This window comes from Panthera leo, chromosome A2 (genome assembly GCF_018350215.1).
Source record: "Panthera leo isolate Ple1 chromosome A2, P.leo_Ple1_pat1.1, whole genome shotgun sequence".
Classification (NCBI taxonomy): Eukaryota; Metazoa; Chordata; class Mammalia; order Carnivora; family Felidae; genus Panthera; species Panthera leo.
Genome location: NC_056680.1, coordinates 153,479,735 through 153,497,256, shown reverse-complemented (window position 1 = coordinate 153,497,256; position 17,522 = coordinate 153,479,735). Strand labels below are relative to the sequence as shown.

The 17,522-nt window shown below is 45.9% G+C and overlaps 1 protein-coding gene across 3 annotated transcripts in view; it reads left to right on the top strand.

The window, feature by feature from the left end:
- The window catches only part of SLC37A3 (solute carrier family 37 member 3), a 62,406-nt gene extending 45,555 nt beyond the window's left edge, over nucleotides 1-16,851 (top strand). The window contains exons 14-15 of one of the 3 annotated variants that reach the window (XR_006199158.1): nucleotides 8,027-8,141; nucleotides 15,710-16,851. Coding sequence is in view for 1 of the 3 variants with exons in the window: in XM_042926468.1 (XP_042782402.1) it covers nucleotides 8,027-8,038 (12 nt within the window). In the remaining 2 variants the exon portion in view is untranslated. Of the gene's footprint in view, nucleotides 1-8,026; nucleotides 8,316-15,709 lie in introns of those variants that run through there. The other 2 variants (XR_006199156.1, XM_042926468.1) reach the window with 2 other exon arrangements.
- The last annotated feature ends 671 nt before the right edge of the window (nucleotides 16,852-17,522 follow it).

The following is a 17,522-nucleotide window of genomic DNA, read 5'->3' as shown; positions in this document are numbered from 1 at the left end:
AGTCAGTTGAACATCCGGCTCTTGGTTTTGGCTCAGGTCATGATCCCAGGGTTGTGGGATAGAGCCGCACGTGGGGCTCCCCGCTGAACATGGAGCCTGTTGAAGATTCTGTGTCCCGCTACCCCTGTCCCCCGCTCCCTCTCTGTCTCTCACTGTAAAGAAAACAAAACAAAAACCTCCAGAAGTCCTCTCTGCCTCCTAGATAAATAACTGATAAAGCCTTTTCTTATCCCTACTAGTTCTACTGATTCCTATCCTATTTTTCTTTTCACAGTCAAACCCTTTGAGTTAATGGATGGTTATCTGCTGCCTTTCTGGCTGTTGTTGTTGTTGTTCTGATTCTTGTTGTTCTGATATAATTATCAACAATACCTCCCTTCTCTACAAGTGCCCCAGTTTAATTTTTTTTTTTAACATTTATTTATTTTTGACAGAGACAGACAGAGCAAGCGGGGAAGGGACAGAGAGAGAGGGAGACACAGAATCCCAAGCAGGCTCCAGGCTCTGAGCTGTCGGCACAGAGCCCGATGAGGGGCTCAAGCTCATGAACCGTGAGATTATGACCTGAGCCAAAGTTGGACGCTTAACCGACTGAGCCACCCAGCTGTCCCCAAATGCCCCAGTTTAGACACGATATCCTTACCCTCCAGGCTCTTATTTCATCACCTACAGACACCGTACATCTGAAGATCATTAAATATGGAGATCTCTTTTCCTCATTTCTTATCTTTCTTATTTCCTCTCTTGTACTTGACATTGGTAATCACTTCATCTTCCCCTGGCCATTTTTTCTCTGGCTTCTGTAGCATTTTAATGTATTGAATCATCTGACCTCCTATCCCCTTTACTGGGTTCTCTTCTCTGTTTAGTCTCTGTTAGTTTCTTTTCTAGAAGTGTCAGCAACTTTCCCTGATGAGCTGTTCTTACCTCCCAATAGCTCTGTTAAGCACTTAGTGAATAAGAAACCACTAAAGACGGGTGTGGCATCGGTTTGTTACATACTATCTGGCGTATAGTTAAGAGCAAGTCTCTAGGGAAATGCACTCAACTTCTGTAACTTCAACTCCCTGTCCGTCCCAACCACACCACTCTGCCAATTGCCTGTGTGAGTGGTTTTCAAGGTTTCCTTTTTTTCTTTTTTCTTTTTAAAGGTTTCTTTATTTACTGTGAGAGAGAGAGAACTTAAGCAGGGGAGGGCAGGGAGAGTGGGAGAGAGAATCCCAAGCTGCTTCCTGGCTGTCAGTGCAGAGCCCAACGCAGGGCTTGAACTCACAAACTCTGAGATCCTGACCTGAGCCGAAATCGAGTCGGATGCTTAACCGAGGGACTCACCCAGGCACCCCAAGGTTTCTAAGTCATAAACCCTTTTGAGAATCTGAAAGCCATTACCCTCTGTCTAGATCAAAACGCACATATGAATGAACATTGAAGATTTGTTACAGGGTGTTCATGGGCCAAAACTTGAAGCCCATCCTTGGACCACAAAGTTAGAAACCTTGGTGTAGAGAATCAAGTGCCATCTGGCATGAAGTTTTCCACAGTCCAGTTTCTAGCTGTTTCTTTACCGAATCTCCCTTTGCCATTCTATGTGAATCTTCTACAGAGTCAGATGCTTGGCTTTATCCCTTGCTACAAATGGCAGTGCATTTTCATACCTTATTGTCTTTTTTTTTTTTTTTTTTTAGGAATCACCTGTTTTTAATTTTTTTAAGTTTTTAAAAAACTGTGATTAAAATATGCATAACCTGGGGCGCCTGGGTGGCTCAGTCGGTTGAGCGTCTGATTTCGGCTCAGGTCATGATCTCACAGTTCGTGGGTTCGAGCCCTGCATCCGGCTCTGTGCTGACCGCTTGCTCAGAGCCTGGAGCCTGCTTCAGATTCTGTTGTCTCCTACTCTCTCTGCCCCTCCCCCGTTCACGCTTTGTCTCACTCTGTTTCTCAAAAATAAATTAAAAAAAAACAAATACACATAACCTAACATTTACTATCTTAACCATTTTAAGCGTATAGTTCAGCCATGTTATGAGTGTTTCTGTTGTTCATACCCTCTTGTCTGTAATACCCCTTTTTAACTCTCCGCCTTGTGAACCTGAACTTTCCTTCAAGGCTTGGCCAGCAGCAGCTAGTCCCAGCAGCCTTTCTCAGCCAGCCTCCCTAGCATCCACTGTCGCCCTTTCCCTGTCTAGGAATAGCAGAAGTACTTACTTGGTGCTTAGCTGTTTCTGTCTTAGCTATTTTGACATCTAACTCCCCAATGAGATTGTTGCTCTTTTTCTCCAACGCCTAATGGTTGGTGCTAAGTAAAAGGTGATCATGTTGGAAAAGGTGGAAGGAAGATGAGAGAGTGGAGGGTGGGCAGAGCGGAGTGTGGTCCCTGACCCTGGAAATGGCCCTTCCCTTTGCCTTAGAAACAGTCCACCTCTTGCAGGAGGCGGCCAGGTGCTGAGGCCGGCTGGCGTACGTACGGCACGTTATCCTCTCCTCAGGCTCTTTGGGAGACCTGTCAGGGCCGAGGCAACAGGAACAGTGAACTTCTTGCTGCAGTGCAGATCTCATGCTGTTCGAGCTGCTGTCTCTGTTCCTGCTGTGTGCTTTGGCCTGGACTGTCCCGCTCCTTACACTGCTGTTCCGGTGCTGTTCCTCCCGCTCAGCCCCTGGTGCCCTGCCTCCGAGGAGCCTTTCCTGACAGCCCCACTCCGAGTGCTCTTTTTCTTCTTCAAACTCCCAGAGCTGTTATTCGTAGGCCACACAGTCTGCCCCAGGCTGATTGATTTTACTGCTCAATTTTGTTCTCTGGTCGTTTCTGGTTGTCATTTCCTCAATTAAATCGTGAGCATCAAAGAGTCAGTTCCACGTCCAAGGATGCAGCAGCCGTTTAATCAAGGAAGCCCGTTTACCTTCCCATGTGGCCTCTTGCACTTTTAGATTCCGGGTCACCTTCCTTTTGCTTTTCCTTAAGTGCCCTGATCATTTCTGGTGACCAAGTCTGTTTCAGCATGTATCTGAATAAATCAGACTATGAGATAATGATGTTTACATACGTGAACATAGGTTCGTGGTTATATATGTGTGTGTCATAGGTTATTATAGGGAACAACATGTATGTTATATATAAGTATACATGTTGCATATAACCATACACACATGTACATATGTACATATATCTTTTTTTTAATGTTTATTTTTTTTTGAGAGAGAGAGAGAGACAGAGCATGGGTGGGGGAAGGGCAGAGAGAGAGGGAGACACAGAATCTGAAGCAGGCTCCAGGCTCCGAGCTGTCAGCACAGAGCCCGATGTGGAGCTTGAACCCACAAAGTGCAAGATCATGACCTGAGCTGAGGTCTGATGCTTAACCAAAGCCACCCAGGCACCCCTATATATCTTAAGTCTAATAATTAAAAAATTCCGTACCTGAGCATCCGGGGGTGTGGCCTTTCCATCATCCTGACATAATAGTTCCTATGCCTGTACATCTTTAAAAGGTGCCTGCCCATTATTCACTACGCCCTTTTATGCCCACTGCATTGTTGTGAGGCAGGCAGGACGTGTGGTTCTGTTCCTTAGATCGAGAGCTGAGGCTCGGAGACATTCAGGGGTTTGCCCAGGGTCACGTAGTCAGTAAATGACAGAAACAGAACTAAATAAAAACCCAGGCCTTTTGACTTAACTCTGGGGCCTTTCCCATTATGCCATGCAGCCCCCTCCCAGTGAATCTTATCCTAGGCTACAAGGTGTTTACATTGTGTAACTGCTCCCCCCTTTCCGAGGGCCGGGGTCCCGGGGCGTGAGCAACCCTTGCATCACAGCTGCCTCCGGCCCTACACCTGCTGCGCGGCACTGCACCCAGACCCCTCGGGCTGCCATCCATGCTCCAGCCCACGGCTTCCCTCTGCAGGTGCCTTCTGCCCCACGTTTCCCTTCCTAAAGAACACCTCTTCCCTCTTTTCCTCAGCCCTTTTCTCTGAGGCTCAGGCGGATTCTGCACCCTGACAGACTCTTGCACTGTAATTTCTTCCCTCTTCCCGGGCCGCTGGGTGCACGGGTTGCACACACTCAACCTTAGCCAGGTCTGCCTCTTGCCTCCTGACCAAGATCCCTGCTTCTTACCTTTCTTTCTAATGAATGCTTAATTAACCTAGAACAAGGCGCTGTCCGCTTTCTAGTGCCTGCTATTGCCCTCCTATTAAAGAAGTAACTTTTTTTCTTTTGTCTTTTTTGCCCCTCCAGAAATTCAAGAGGTAGCAAAATCATTTGAAACTGTTTTGAATCCCCTCTATCACAGTGAGGTGCTGACAAACAGGCTGCCCCGTTTGACCAGAATGTTGTGGCTTTTAATGGGATAATCGTATTTACGTGAAACCTTTCATCTAAGGACTTCAAAGGCCTTCACCTTGTTTAATAGTTATCATCACGCTCTAAAGAGGGACATCAGGCGACCGTAGTCCGAGTTTCTGTGTGTGTGTGTGTGTGTGTGTGTGTGTGTATGTGCAGTCTCTTATTTATTTAGCGTTTCGTTCATTGTCCTAGCCTCACCATAGAAAAGTCTCAGAAACCCAACAGTAATGCAGTTGGTTTCCATTAAAATTACCACCTACTGAATAGCATACATGAGTTGCCTTTGTTTCAGGGGACGAATATGTTAATGGGGTTATAAAATAACAGGGGCCAGGAGGGTGGGGCTGGGGGGGGCGTGAAGCAGCCGTCACTAAAGAAGAGTCTGCAGAGACCCTGCCCCAGAGGCCCCTGTAGTCGTGAAATAGGTTTCATCATTGCACCACCAGTTGTGTTCATGAAAAAGATGATTTTTTTTTTTTTTTTTGGAGAGAGAGAGAGGAAGGGCATCTCCAGCAGGCTCTGCGCTGTCAGTGTAGAGCCCGGTGCGGGGCTCAAACCCACGACCCTGAGATCATGACCTGAGCTGAAATCAAGGGTCGGGCTGAGCCACCCAGGCGCCCCCATGTAAAAGGTGATTCTATAAACAAGTTCTTGGAGGGAACGTAAGTGTGGCATTGTCACCCAGATTTGTCGTTTAGCAGAACTTTTGAGAAGTAAGCGCGTGTCAAGACGGAAAGAAAGGTTCCTAATTAAGTTAAAACAAGGCCCAAGCTACCCCACCCCACCCTTACACCTCTCACCTCTGCAATCATTAGCCTACTGAAACAGCCTCTGGATAAAGGGACGGGTTAGTTAAGAATCTTAAAAAAATTTTTTTTTTAATGTTTGTTTATTTTTTTAACGTTTGTTTTATTTTATTTTATTTTATTTTATTTTATTTTATTTTATTTTATTTAAAAAAAATTTTTTTAATGTTTATTTATTTTGAGACAGAGAGAGACAGAGCATGAACGGGGGAGGGGCAGAGAGAGAGGGAGACACAGAACCGGAAGCAGGCTCCAGGCTGAGCCATCAGCCCAGAGCCCGACGCAGGACTCGAACTCACGGAACGTGAGATCGTGACCTGAGCTGAAGTCGGACGCTTAACCGACTGAGCCACCCAGGCGCCCCAATGTTGTTTATTTTTGAGAGAGAGTGAGAGCGAGCATGAGCAGGGGAGGGGCAGATAGAGGAGGAGACACAGAATCTGAAGCAGGCTCCAGGCAGCTGTCAGCACAGAGCCCAACACAGGGCTCGAACTCACAGACCACAAGATCATGAGCTGAGCTGAAGTCACACGCTCAACCGGCTGAGACACCCAGGCGCCCCAAGAATCTTGTCGAGAAAAGACTCACAAGGGTGGCACGTAGGAATGACCCAGAGTGGTCCCCCTTCCCACATCCGTCTCCCATTTGGCTCTCGCACAGCCATGTCACGTCTTACCAGCTCATTTAGTGCTACGGGACTGTGGTGGTTCTGATCTACAAGGAGATTTTCATATCAACATTTATGTTTTCCTCCCTCTGCCCACACCAAAAGAAGCCAGCCGTTCACGGTCACGTTCTTTTCCCCATCTCAGGCCGCTCGTTCCTCTTGACTCAGCAGGGGGAGACAAAGTCCCAGAGACCCTGCCGACTATAATTTTCAGCCCCAGAAGGTGCCATATGATTTTTATTTCATTATTACTTTTTATGTGTTTTGAAACCCTCCCGGCTAGTTATTTTGAGTTCCTGTTCTACCACCTACCCCTGCCCACAGCCTCCTACCCCCGCTGATGGCCACCCAGCCTGTTTGACAGAAAGATGGAGATTCTCTGGAGTTTCTCTCCTTGGACTGTTCTGTCTCCCAGAGGAAGTGATGCCTTAGCTTCACTGTAAATCTCTGTGCCTTTGAATAGCTTCCCTCCACCTCTTGTTTCCAGTCTTTAAACTCTGCAGGCCTGTCAGTTGAGATTCTCAACCATGCACTCCACACCCTGCCACAACCATCCCTTCTATCATGAGTAGTGAGTCCAAATCCAAATCCAAATGGACGGACTCCCCATGCAAACTTCTCTCTCCCTCTTCTTCCCAACAACTGTTCCCTCTCTGACCTGGGCAGCTTTGAATTATTGAGGTAAGACCTAAAGCACATTCTGTCTCCTCCCCAGTGTGACAGCTTCGAGTTGTTATCTCCAAACAGCTGTTAGGGACCTGCACTCGGGAATGTTCTCTTCCAGCAGCAGAGTGCGCCCTCCCTGGTGAGGCCGTTCCATTGTTGGATAGCTGGAATTGTTAGGAAACTCGTTCTCCTTTCTTGATTATTTCTTCCCCCCCAAAGCAACATTTCTTCCTTCCAAAGTCTTTTATTCTCTTGGTATATTTGAGGACAACTTCCATCTCTCTCTTTTAGCTTTTTGGGCTTCCAATCTTAAATTTGTATCAGAACTATTCCCCCAGCTATTGGTTTCTGATTGAATCTGGCAGTGCGGTCCTTTACTTTTGAAGCCATTGGCTGTCTCCTTTTGTTTGAGCTCCGCTTCTCTCTCCGATTGGATTTCACCTCTTTCTCCTAATCCCCGATCTCAAGAAAGCTCTCTGGACAAAACTGTTTCATCTTCTGTGGTCCAGAGGCTCTCGTTCATATTCTGTTTTTCAGCCTTGTCTTTATCAGTCTACAGAACTCTGGAAAGTCAGAATTACCTTCTAATCATTTAGAAAAATCCCCTAATGCAGTGCCTGGTGAGTGGAAGGTAGAACCTAGCAAATGTTCCATTTTCACTTCCTATAGGAAGCCTACTTCTTCATATTTCTCTAAAACCTACAGTTGACTACCAAGTTTTTATGTCTAGCCCCATTTTGTTACTCAGTTTTTAATCTTAAATTGCCTGGAGCTCCCTGGGATGTCCTGTGCGCAGCCCAATTTAATACAGCTTGTTTTCCCCACCCAGTCTGTAAAAACCTACTACCATATAGCCTTCCCCAAGGTCTTTGTATGATAGGCTGCTTGGAACATTTTTGAGCAACCATGATTCTTCATCATTAAGTAGCTCTTTTCCTAAACCATGAGTCCCTGACTGTGCCATAATCTTCACACATTGTCAGTGCCAACAGCACCCTGCAAGCCCCCCAGCCAGGATCACAGCCTTAAGGATTTTTTTTTTTTTTAGGAGAGAGAGAGAGAGAGAGAGAGAGAGAGAGAGAGAGAGAGAGAGAGAGAGAGACTGACTCTCAAGCAGGCTCCACACACAGTGTCAAGTTCAATATGGGGCTCAATCCTACAAACCGTGGGATCATGACCTGACCCCAAATCAAGAATTGGACACTTAACCAACTGAGCCACCCAAGCACCCTTTATTTTCTGTCTTCTTGATGCTCTGATGTTTGTGGTCTCTATGACTGGGCAGAGACTGCCTCTCCCAGAGAGAGCAAAGGGCTCACCCGGGAGCACACTTTTCATATGCAAATGAACCAGTCCAGAACCTACAGCCTGAACCAACCATCTACTTTATCAACCACTTACACACCAAGCCATTATTTCCTTTGCCCTAAATCACCCCGGAGCCAGTTACCAGATAGCTAGGGACAGCCCCTATTTCCCAAAGCCTAGCAGAATTATTCAGACAAGCCAGTCCTAAATGATTTACCCTGTCCTGCTTTGCCTTTCCTGCAGAAAACGCAATAAAAGCTCTGGCTCCTGTTTTCTCCTACTCCTCCTGTCCCCAGACCCAAACTGGAGCTTCCCTACGTGGTCTTGCGTGATATGGGGCGCCCTCCGCTCAAGAATGGTAAGTAATAAACATCTTCTTTCAATGGCATTAACTTTTCTGTGCCATCACTCTGTAACCTCCATAAATTAAAATCCTGCAGGTAAAATTGAGACAAAGACTCATTTTTGTTGTTTCACGTGTCAGTTCTTCGCTGCATTTTTTAAACTGGATTGTGCACATCCACTGCATTTTGTTTATTCTTCAGCTGATGGACATTGGGCTCTACCCGTGTTGGCTCTTGTGAAAAATGAGGCTATGAGATTTGCATACAAGTTTTGTGTGGATGTATGTTTTCAGGTCTCTCAGGTGTATTCCTAGGTGTGTAATTGTCGGGTCACATAGTGACTGTATTTAACATTTAGAACTGCCGAACTATTTTCCGAAGTGGCTATGCCGTTTTATAATCCCACCGGCAGTCTGTGAAAGTTCCAGTTTCTCTACGTCTTCCCGGACACTTGTTATTGTCTGACTTTTGATTTTTAAAATTTTTATGTACTTATTTTTATAAATTGCAACTTTATTTTTTTTAATTTTTATTATTTAAAAAAGTGTATTATTTTGAGATAGGGAGAGAGAGCACAAGTAGGGGAGGTGCAGAGAGAGGGAGAGAGAGAATCCCAAGCAGTCTCCATCTATCAGTGTGGAGTCTGACATGGGGCTGGAACTCATGAACTGTGAGACCATGACCTGAGCCGAGATCAAGAGTCTGATGGTTAACCAGCTGAACCACCCAGGCGCCTCTGTCAAACTTTTTAAACTTTTAGTAATCTTTGTAGATTTGAAGTAGTGTCGTCTTGTGGTTTTGATGGGCAGTTCTCTAATAACTAACACTGTTGAGTAAGTTTTCATGTGTTTATTGGCCATTTGCATATCTTCCTGGAAAAATGTTTCCTTTGCCCATTTAAAAATTAGGTTATTTGTCTTTTTATTGTTGAGTTGTAGGAATTCTTTATATATTCTGCATACGAGTCCCTTACCAGATATATGATCTGAAAATCTTTTTCTTGTAATCTGTAAATTATCTTTTCACTTGCTGGTGTCCTTTGAAACACAAATTGTTTTTATTTTGATGAAGTCACCTTAGTTTTTCTTTTGTTGCTTTTGATTTTGGTGTCATATGTATGATATCTTTGCCTAAGCCAAGGTCATGAAGATTTAGTCCTAAGTTTTCTTTTCAGAGTTTTATTGTTTTAGCTCTTACTTTTAGGTGTATAATCCATTTGAAGTCAATTTTTGTATATGGTATGAGCTAGGAGTCCAAGTTACTTCTTTTGCATGTGGACATCCAGTTGTCCCAGCTTCGTTTACTGAAAAGACTATTCTTTCCCCATTGAATTGTCTTGACACCCTTGTCAAAGACCCACTGATGATGGGGCGCCTGGGTGGCTCAGTCGGTTAAATGGCCGACTTCGGCTCAGGTCATGATCTCGCGGTCCGTGAGGTCGAGCCGCGCGTCAGGCTCTGTGCTGACAGCTCAGAGCCTGGAGCCTGCTTCAGATTCTGTGTCTCCCTCTCTCTCTGCCCCTCCCCTGTTCATGCTCTGTCTCTCTCTGTCTCAAAAATAAATAAACGTTAAAAAAAAAAATTAAAAAAAAAAAAGACCCACTGATGATTAATGTCAGGTTTTTTCCTGGACTCTCAATTCTGTTCCATTGACCTAAAACATCTGAATGATCTGTATGTCTGTCCTTATGTCAATACCAAACAGTCTTGATTATTGAAGCTTTGTAATAAGTTTTGAAAACAGGGAATGTGGGTCTTCTGACTTTGTTCTCCTTTGTCAAAATTGGTTTGGTGATTCTGGGTCCCTTGTATTTCCACATGAATTTTATAGTTTGTCAATTTCTGCAAAAAAAAAAAAAAAAAAAACACAAAACAAACAAAACACAAAAAAACAAAAAACCCAAAACCACAAAACAAAACAGGCAGCTGGATTTGGAAGGGGATTATGTTGACGCTGTATATCAATTTGGGGGATATTGCCATCTTAACAGTATTAAATCTTCTAGTCTTTGATATGGCTATCTTTCCAATTTTTAGGCCTTCTTTAATTTCATTCAATGATGTTCCATAGATTTCAGCGTACAAGTCTTGTACTTCTTTTGTTACATTTATTCCTAAGTGTTTTTTCTTGTTGATGCTATTGCAAATGGGATTATTTGCTTAATTGTACTTCATATTGTTCATTGCTAGTATATAGAGATATAGCTGGTTTTTATATATTGGTCTTGTGTCCTATAACCTAGCTGAACTTGTTTTATGTTCTAATAATTATTTTCTGAATTCCTTAGGATATTTTTTGTATGTAAGATCACGTCATCTGGGAATAGAAATAGTTTTATTTCTTCCTTTCCAATATGGATGACTGGTATTTCTTTTCCTTACCTAATTTCCCTGGTTAGAGCATGGAGCCCCACACAGGGCTCAATCTCACAAACTGAGATCATGACTTGAGCTGAAATCAAGAGTTGGATACTTAACCAACTGAGACACCCAAGAACCCCTGTGGGTTTTTCATAGATGACCTCTTGCCTTTTTGTGATCCTACACTATCTTTCTTTTTTCTTTTTTTTTAATTTTAGTGGTTATTTATTTTTGAGAGAGAGAGAGAGACAGAGCATGAGTTGGGGAGAGGCAGAGAGAGAGGGAGACACAGAATCTGAAGCAGGCTCCAGGCTCTGAGCTGTCAGCACAGAGCCATATGTGGGGCTCAAACTCATAAGCCATGAGATCATGACCTGAGCCAAAGTTGGATGCTTAACCGACTGAGCCACCCAGGTGCCCCATTTCATCCAACGCTATCTTATTTCTCTGTCTCCTCTCTGAAATTGTGGTCTGGTGAAAGGAATGTGGACCTCAAAATCAGATTTGGGTTTGAATTGATTGTCTTATTAATTCTACCAAGAAATGTTGAGTGTTAGACACCAGTGTATAGAAGAAAATCTCTGCTCTCAAACTGCTGTTAATATATTAATAAAACAGTGAGACAGTCAGATAGATAAAATATTGTTGTATGATAAGTGCTATGATGGGGGGATGGCCAGGGCAATGAGAAGTACAGAAAACAGGCCCTTGGAAAGATCAACTTGAGGATATGTTGCCTAAATTACTCTTGAACAATTGGAGATAGTCTTGGGAGAGAGGGAATGTGTGCAGATATGGAATGGTAGCTGGATTCTGTGAGCCACAGGTAGGTCTGTGAGGCTTGAGTGTGGGGTGCTTGCAGAGGGGCTCAAGGTGATCCTAGAGAGGGATGAGCGGGGCCATCTTTCCAAGGGCCTTGTAAGCTTCTGAAGGCTTGGTGAGACGTGGATGGTGGTAGGAGAGGAGATGGATTGGTGGTGAGTGAGATCATGAGTGGGAAGATCTGGAGATAGGAGGTTACTGCCTAAGCAGGGAAGAATTGAAGGCCCAAAGTAAAATTTGAAGAAGGGAATAGAGTCAAGGAAGACTCAAAGGTGGAATTAACAAGATAGGTTGCACTAGACCGTGAGAGGTGAAGGAAACGGACTTGAAGGGAATGACTCTCATGTTTTTGATCTGGGCATCTGGGTTGTTTGGTGGATTAACCTGAGACTCTGTTTTCTCATCCATAAAATGGGAAAAATACTTCACAGATAACAGTATGTGCATCTCAGCGCAAGCATCTGGTTAGGACTCAGTGAATACTTACTCTTTTTACTTTCCCCCATTGTTTCTGTTTCTTCTGTTCTTTTTTTAAGAATTTTTTAAAGTTGATTTTGAGAGAGACAGAGACAGCATCCGAGAGAGGGGCAGAGAGAGGGAGAGGGAGAATCCCAAGCAGGCTCTGCACTGTCAGCACAGAGCCTGATGTGGGGCTCAAACTCACGAAATCATGAGATCATGACCTGAGCCAAAACTGAGTCAGATACTTAACCGACTGAGCTACCCACGTGCCCCTGTTTCTTCTGTTCTTTAAATGTAGGTCTTCATTAGGTTAGTTCTCCCTACAGAATGCTTTGCTGTGTCCCACAGTCCCCACCGGTACCCCTGTGTGGGTGACTCCCGTATCTCTCTCTCCGTCCTTATCTCTCTCCTAAGTATTTTTGACTGTGTTCTGGGCATCTCCATGACCTGTTCACCTTCACAAAGGAGAAGCATCCCCCAGCTCTCTTCTTCCTCCTCGTGTCCATACGCCTATGAATGCCCCTGTCATCTTCTGTCATTCCACCTTAAAATCATTTTTGCTAGTTGAAAAACACATTTCTGTCTTACGGTTTCTAGTTTTCCAAAGTCATTTTGATGTCCTTCTCTCCGCCCATCTCCTCCCGTTCAGGGAAATGTGGGCTCCGTTTGATCCCCTCCATAACCCTGTACACACCTGTTTCCTTTTCTGTCCCCATAGTGCTGCCTTCCATCAGGCCTTCATTACTCCCATCGGAACTAAAGCTCTAGTTCTCTACCCCTGGTTTCTGTCCCTTTTGGTCCCCCCCGTCAGGCAACTGCCAGGCTGAGTGTCTAGAGACTAACCTGATCAGGACTCTCACCCTGGTGAGGGTCTTCAGTGAGTTTTCCACACCCGGTGGATAGTTGCTCAAGGCACCGCGTGTCCGAACCTGTGTGCTTTCCGTTTCTATCTCCCCACATCCTTGTAGACAAATGAGATTGTTTTCTGCACCGTGAGTATCATCTCTGCATCTTCCCTTGTGGGAGGTGTGCTTGTTCTCCAAGTCACAGCTCATGGATCCTGCCTGACTTTGATCAAACCAGATAACTCTCCTTCCTCATATCCTGTAGCACTTCGTGCTTATTTAAAATGATTTGTGTACACATCGTATCTCTCCTACTGGATTTAATCTCCTCAAGGGTGCCGCCTTTATCTCTATAACCCCCAAAATGCCTGTCTCATACTCAATAAATATGTGTTAATGGAAGGTACTACATTCTCATCTTCCTGAAGCACGAGCTTTGCTCTTCCAAACGCCTGTCCCTGAGGGTCTATGACGCAGACAGTAAGAGGATGAAGGGCAGCTGACTTGCCCCTGTGGATCCTCTTGTACTTTCATACAGAGTAGTATGAGGATATTACAAAGACACGTTCTTACTTAAATTCTCGGTAACTAAGTCCAGCAGCATTTGGTGGGTTTTATATAGTCCATATAGCTTTTAACTCTTTGCGTGGCTTGCAGGGGCATAAGTCATCATACACTGTGGGGGAGCTTGAGAGACTGGGCAGTTAACGCAAGTGCTAGGCAGTTATGCAGAACTATAGGTACCGGTCTGGCTTTTCCTGGTAGAATCTAGAACTTAAGTTTATATACTTCTTAGGTACTTTTAGCCAGGTGATTCGTTTGGGAAATTGCATGCGGTACGCCTTGCCCTCCCTTGCCCTTCCCTGCAGTAGCTTCTCAGAAGGCTGCCTCAGCTGGGTTTTCAAGGAGGTGGCTCTCAGTCCCGGTTTCCAATTAGTGATTTCCAGGAACTGAGAAGGGAAACAGGAATAGAAAGAGTTAGAGAGTTTCTGTCTTAGGCTAAAAAAACTCAAACGCTCAGTTCCTATAGCACTTGTCTCCTGGCAGCGAGACAAGGAAGGAAAGAAACTGTGAAGGGTGCCAGGGTGCCAGTAGAGCATCCGTGTCCTTGGCAGAGCTCTGAATCGCATTCACAGCTCTCGGTGATTCATCGTGTGCAGGCCTGCCCACCCATGATCCGAGTGGCCGAGGGCAGGGTGAGTCAGGCCTCCCGCAGCTTCCTTTCCTGACTTCAGTTCCGTGCCCTTCCCGGGCTCGCCGGGCTGCGGGGCCGAGGGGAGGCCAATGATGCGGGGTGGTGCCGGCTAGGAGACGCAGGGCACTGGTCCATTCCTTTTTGAAGGGCTTCCTGCTCCCGTCTGCTCTAAGCCCTAGGGAAATATGGAGAAGAAAGGGAATCCTGATATTTGGAAGGAAGGCAGCGGTCATTTTAAAGACCTATCTAAATTTGGGGCCTACTTAGCCCCATTAGCTGGATAAGCTTCTGGGTCAGTCTCTACAGTATCTCTCATTGTTATATGATGCCCCTCTTAAATGTGGTCTGCAACCTGTTCGCTGTGTCCCATTCTTTTCTCTTAATTCTTTTCTCTCTCTCCCCTTGCTCGACAGGAGTTCTATTTATTTATGAAATCACAGCTGTTGGACTTTTCCTTTCCAGGATAGTTTTCCAACCCAGGTATGTCCCATCTCTTGGTTGGCCCTCCCCTATCACTAGCCCTAACTCAGAAGATATTACCAACAGCAAATTATGTCAATGCCGAATCCTAGGGTTCTCAGCACCAAACCCCCTAGTGTGGGTCCAGGCCCAGAGTTCACCACGTTTGTCCCCATTTGACCTGCAGCAGAATCCGTGGTTTAAAAATCCTCCTAATGCTGGGGCACCTGAGTGGCTCGGTCAGTTAAACATCTGACTCTTGATTTCGGCTCAGGTCATGATCTCACGGTTCGTGGGATCGAGCCCTGCATCGGGTTCTGTGCTGATGGCACGGAGCCTGCTTGGGATTCTCCCTCTCCCTCTCTCTCTCTGCCCCTCCCCTGCTCACGCTGTCTCTGTCTTTCACCCTCATGGTAAATTTAAAAACTTAAAACAAAAATCCTCCTAATGCCATATTATGCTTAAAAATGGAGCATTCTTCATCTGGCCAACCCGAGACAGGCCGCAGATCTCCTGGCCTTAGCTAAGCTTCCTGTTCTCTTGCCACTGCACAGCTCTTGCCGTGTGTCCTATTTTATGTTTGTAGCAAGGCATTTTTTCTCTTTCGCCCCTTCCCCAGCACTGATATTCTTGGATCCACTCAAGTTCAAATGATGATGTGTCCGTGTTCCTCCCTCACAGCGGGGGAGTGCCTTCTAGCTCCGCATGTGTCTATCACCAGAATTGTTCCAGGACGCTTTAGAGAAATCCAGGCACAGCTAGGTTGGGTGACTTGGCTAGAGTGGCATAGCACTGTCTGAGCGAGAGTGATAATTTACTGTGTTAGAGGTTTTCTTTCTCCCTTCCTTGTGGCTGCACAGCACACATGCTCTGAGGAGAATGCAGCTTTATTAACAAAACCTCCAAGTGCATTTGCTTCCCAAAAGAACTAGACAAGACGAGGCACTGGGGCTGTGTCAGCTATCCCGCGAGCGAGGGTAGAAAGCAGAGGAGGTGGGTTGTGAATAATACCTGACTTCTGTACGGGGTCAACACTTGTCGTAAATATGACCAGGTCTCTGGATCGAAGCTAATTCTAAGCCCTACCGGATGACCCATTTATTTCAAACACGTTGCACGGTATTTTGAAGCGTGAGGGATGGTTACCTAAAATTCACTGCAATGGGATGACTTGGAGGCACTTCAGTGTGAATTGTTTTGAAGTCACTTTCATTTTTATTGTCAGAACAAATCCACGAAATGGGTAGGACAGAGATTTAGGCCCATTGTAAAGTGAGGACCCTGAGGCACAGTGAATGAATGAATGAGTGAGTGAGTGAGTGAGTGAGTGAGTGAATGGGGCCAACCGCATTTATTCCAGAAAGCACAGACTTGGTTCGCACAGTTGAGATTAGACCCCTGCTCCGTGTTTGATTTCTGTCACATTGCTCTTTTCTCAGGAAACTTCCTTCACTTAAGAGATGAGACCGGGCCATCCCCAGGAGGACCTGTGCTCTGAGTGGTTTTATTAAAGCCATCAGGAGTTTCTCTGAGCTATCCACACGCTCTTGCCTACAGTGGTGTGCATGTCATCTGGAACTTATAGTGAGCCCTGGGAGCAGCCCCCTGCTGCAGCCCGTCAGGACTCAACTCCTCTGGCTCTGTCCACACCCTCCCAGACACGTTCCCGCTGGCATCCACCTGCCTTTGTCCTGACCGTGCCACTTCCACCTCATCGACTCCTGACCTTGTCAGCTCCCGGACTCGTGGGGCAGGAGAAGGGGATGCTGCCTCCCTGCCCCCCCAGAGATGCTTCCCTTCGTTCCATAAGTAATTCTTGAGCACCTGCCATTTGCTGGGTTCTCTAATTATATTGCTTGTCATCATTGTGTCCACCTACTGACTTCAAGGTCATTGTGCCCACCTACTGACTTCAAGGTCATTGTGTCCACCTGCTGACTTCAAGGAAGCCCTCCCTCTTTCTGTAATGAGTTTAGTGCTGGACCGATAGCGTCCCAACCCTTTTAATTGCCATCGCTACCAAGGAATTGAACATCTATGTTACTGACCGTCCAAACATCCCACCCTTCTAGTTCTCTAGACCTTAAATGCAGTATCTCCATTTACAGGACGCTGCAGGCACCCACGAGGATGGTTAAGCTTTTGGACTTGCTAATCAGGTGCGAATGTTCCTCCTCTAACCTTCTCGGCTCAAAATCTCTCTGACCACGTTTCTTGGGATCATGACCCTTCCCTCCTTTCCCTTGCCCTTGACAGACATCACTAATCAATGGCCAGGGCACTTAGTCAAACTGAGTCTGGACACGGATTTGAAAGTCCTCAACATGAAACACGAACACCGCTGCATCTTATCACATTTGGCCTGAAGAGTTACAGCTATTTTCAAAACCTTTTGAGACCACCACCTTTTTCTCTCCTTCCCACCTGAAGTGGGAGCCCTAGACTCCTCGTTCTGCCCGTCGCCCCAGGCTACCTTCTCTTCTTTCTTTGCAGAGCTCAGAAAACCCCATGGTTGACCATTTCGAAGATGTGCCTTCAAGTGTCCAAGATGCCTCACTCTTGGATTTGTATTACATTCATCTTAAGCATAGTTAGAAGCCACCCCCGCCATAAGCTTTTTCCACACCCCCCACCTTAGAGCGCCGAGCACTGATGGCTGGGCCATAGTGAGGGTTGCTGTATGTGTGTGCTCTCCAGCCTCACCTGGGCCCCAGTGACACTCACCAGTCATCTGATTCTTCCTCTGTTGGCTGCCTGAGTCACCTTCTGCAGCAGATGCACCATTGTGGAGCCATCAGAGTCTCATTTCCTATCTCGTTGAGGAGTGAGAAGCCACCTTCCTTCCTCTCCACTAAAGTGTTCTCTTGACTTTCTCCTTCCCTTTCCCCTTCACTTCCAGCTACATTATCCTAGCCCTTTGTCAGGTCTCTTCACTCTGCTCCCCTTACATCTTCTGCTCCATCAGTTCCCTCCCTTGTCTCTTTCTCTCTAGTTTCTAGTGTCTTCCATGCTACTACTTCAGTCTCTCCTAACCCAGAAAACAGATAAAATGAATCCAAGTGATGCCCAAAAGCCTCTCCCCATCTTCACTGTTAAATGAATTGAAAATCATCTGTCCCTAAATGATATAGCTACCACCCTCTGCCCCATTTCGACACTCCCTCTCCACCCTGTGGCCGTCAGCTTCTGCGGCTCCTCCAAAGAGCCCCCTCCTGGTCCCCACCTTCCCTTCCATTCCCATCCCATGGCCTT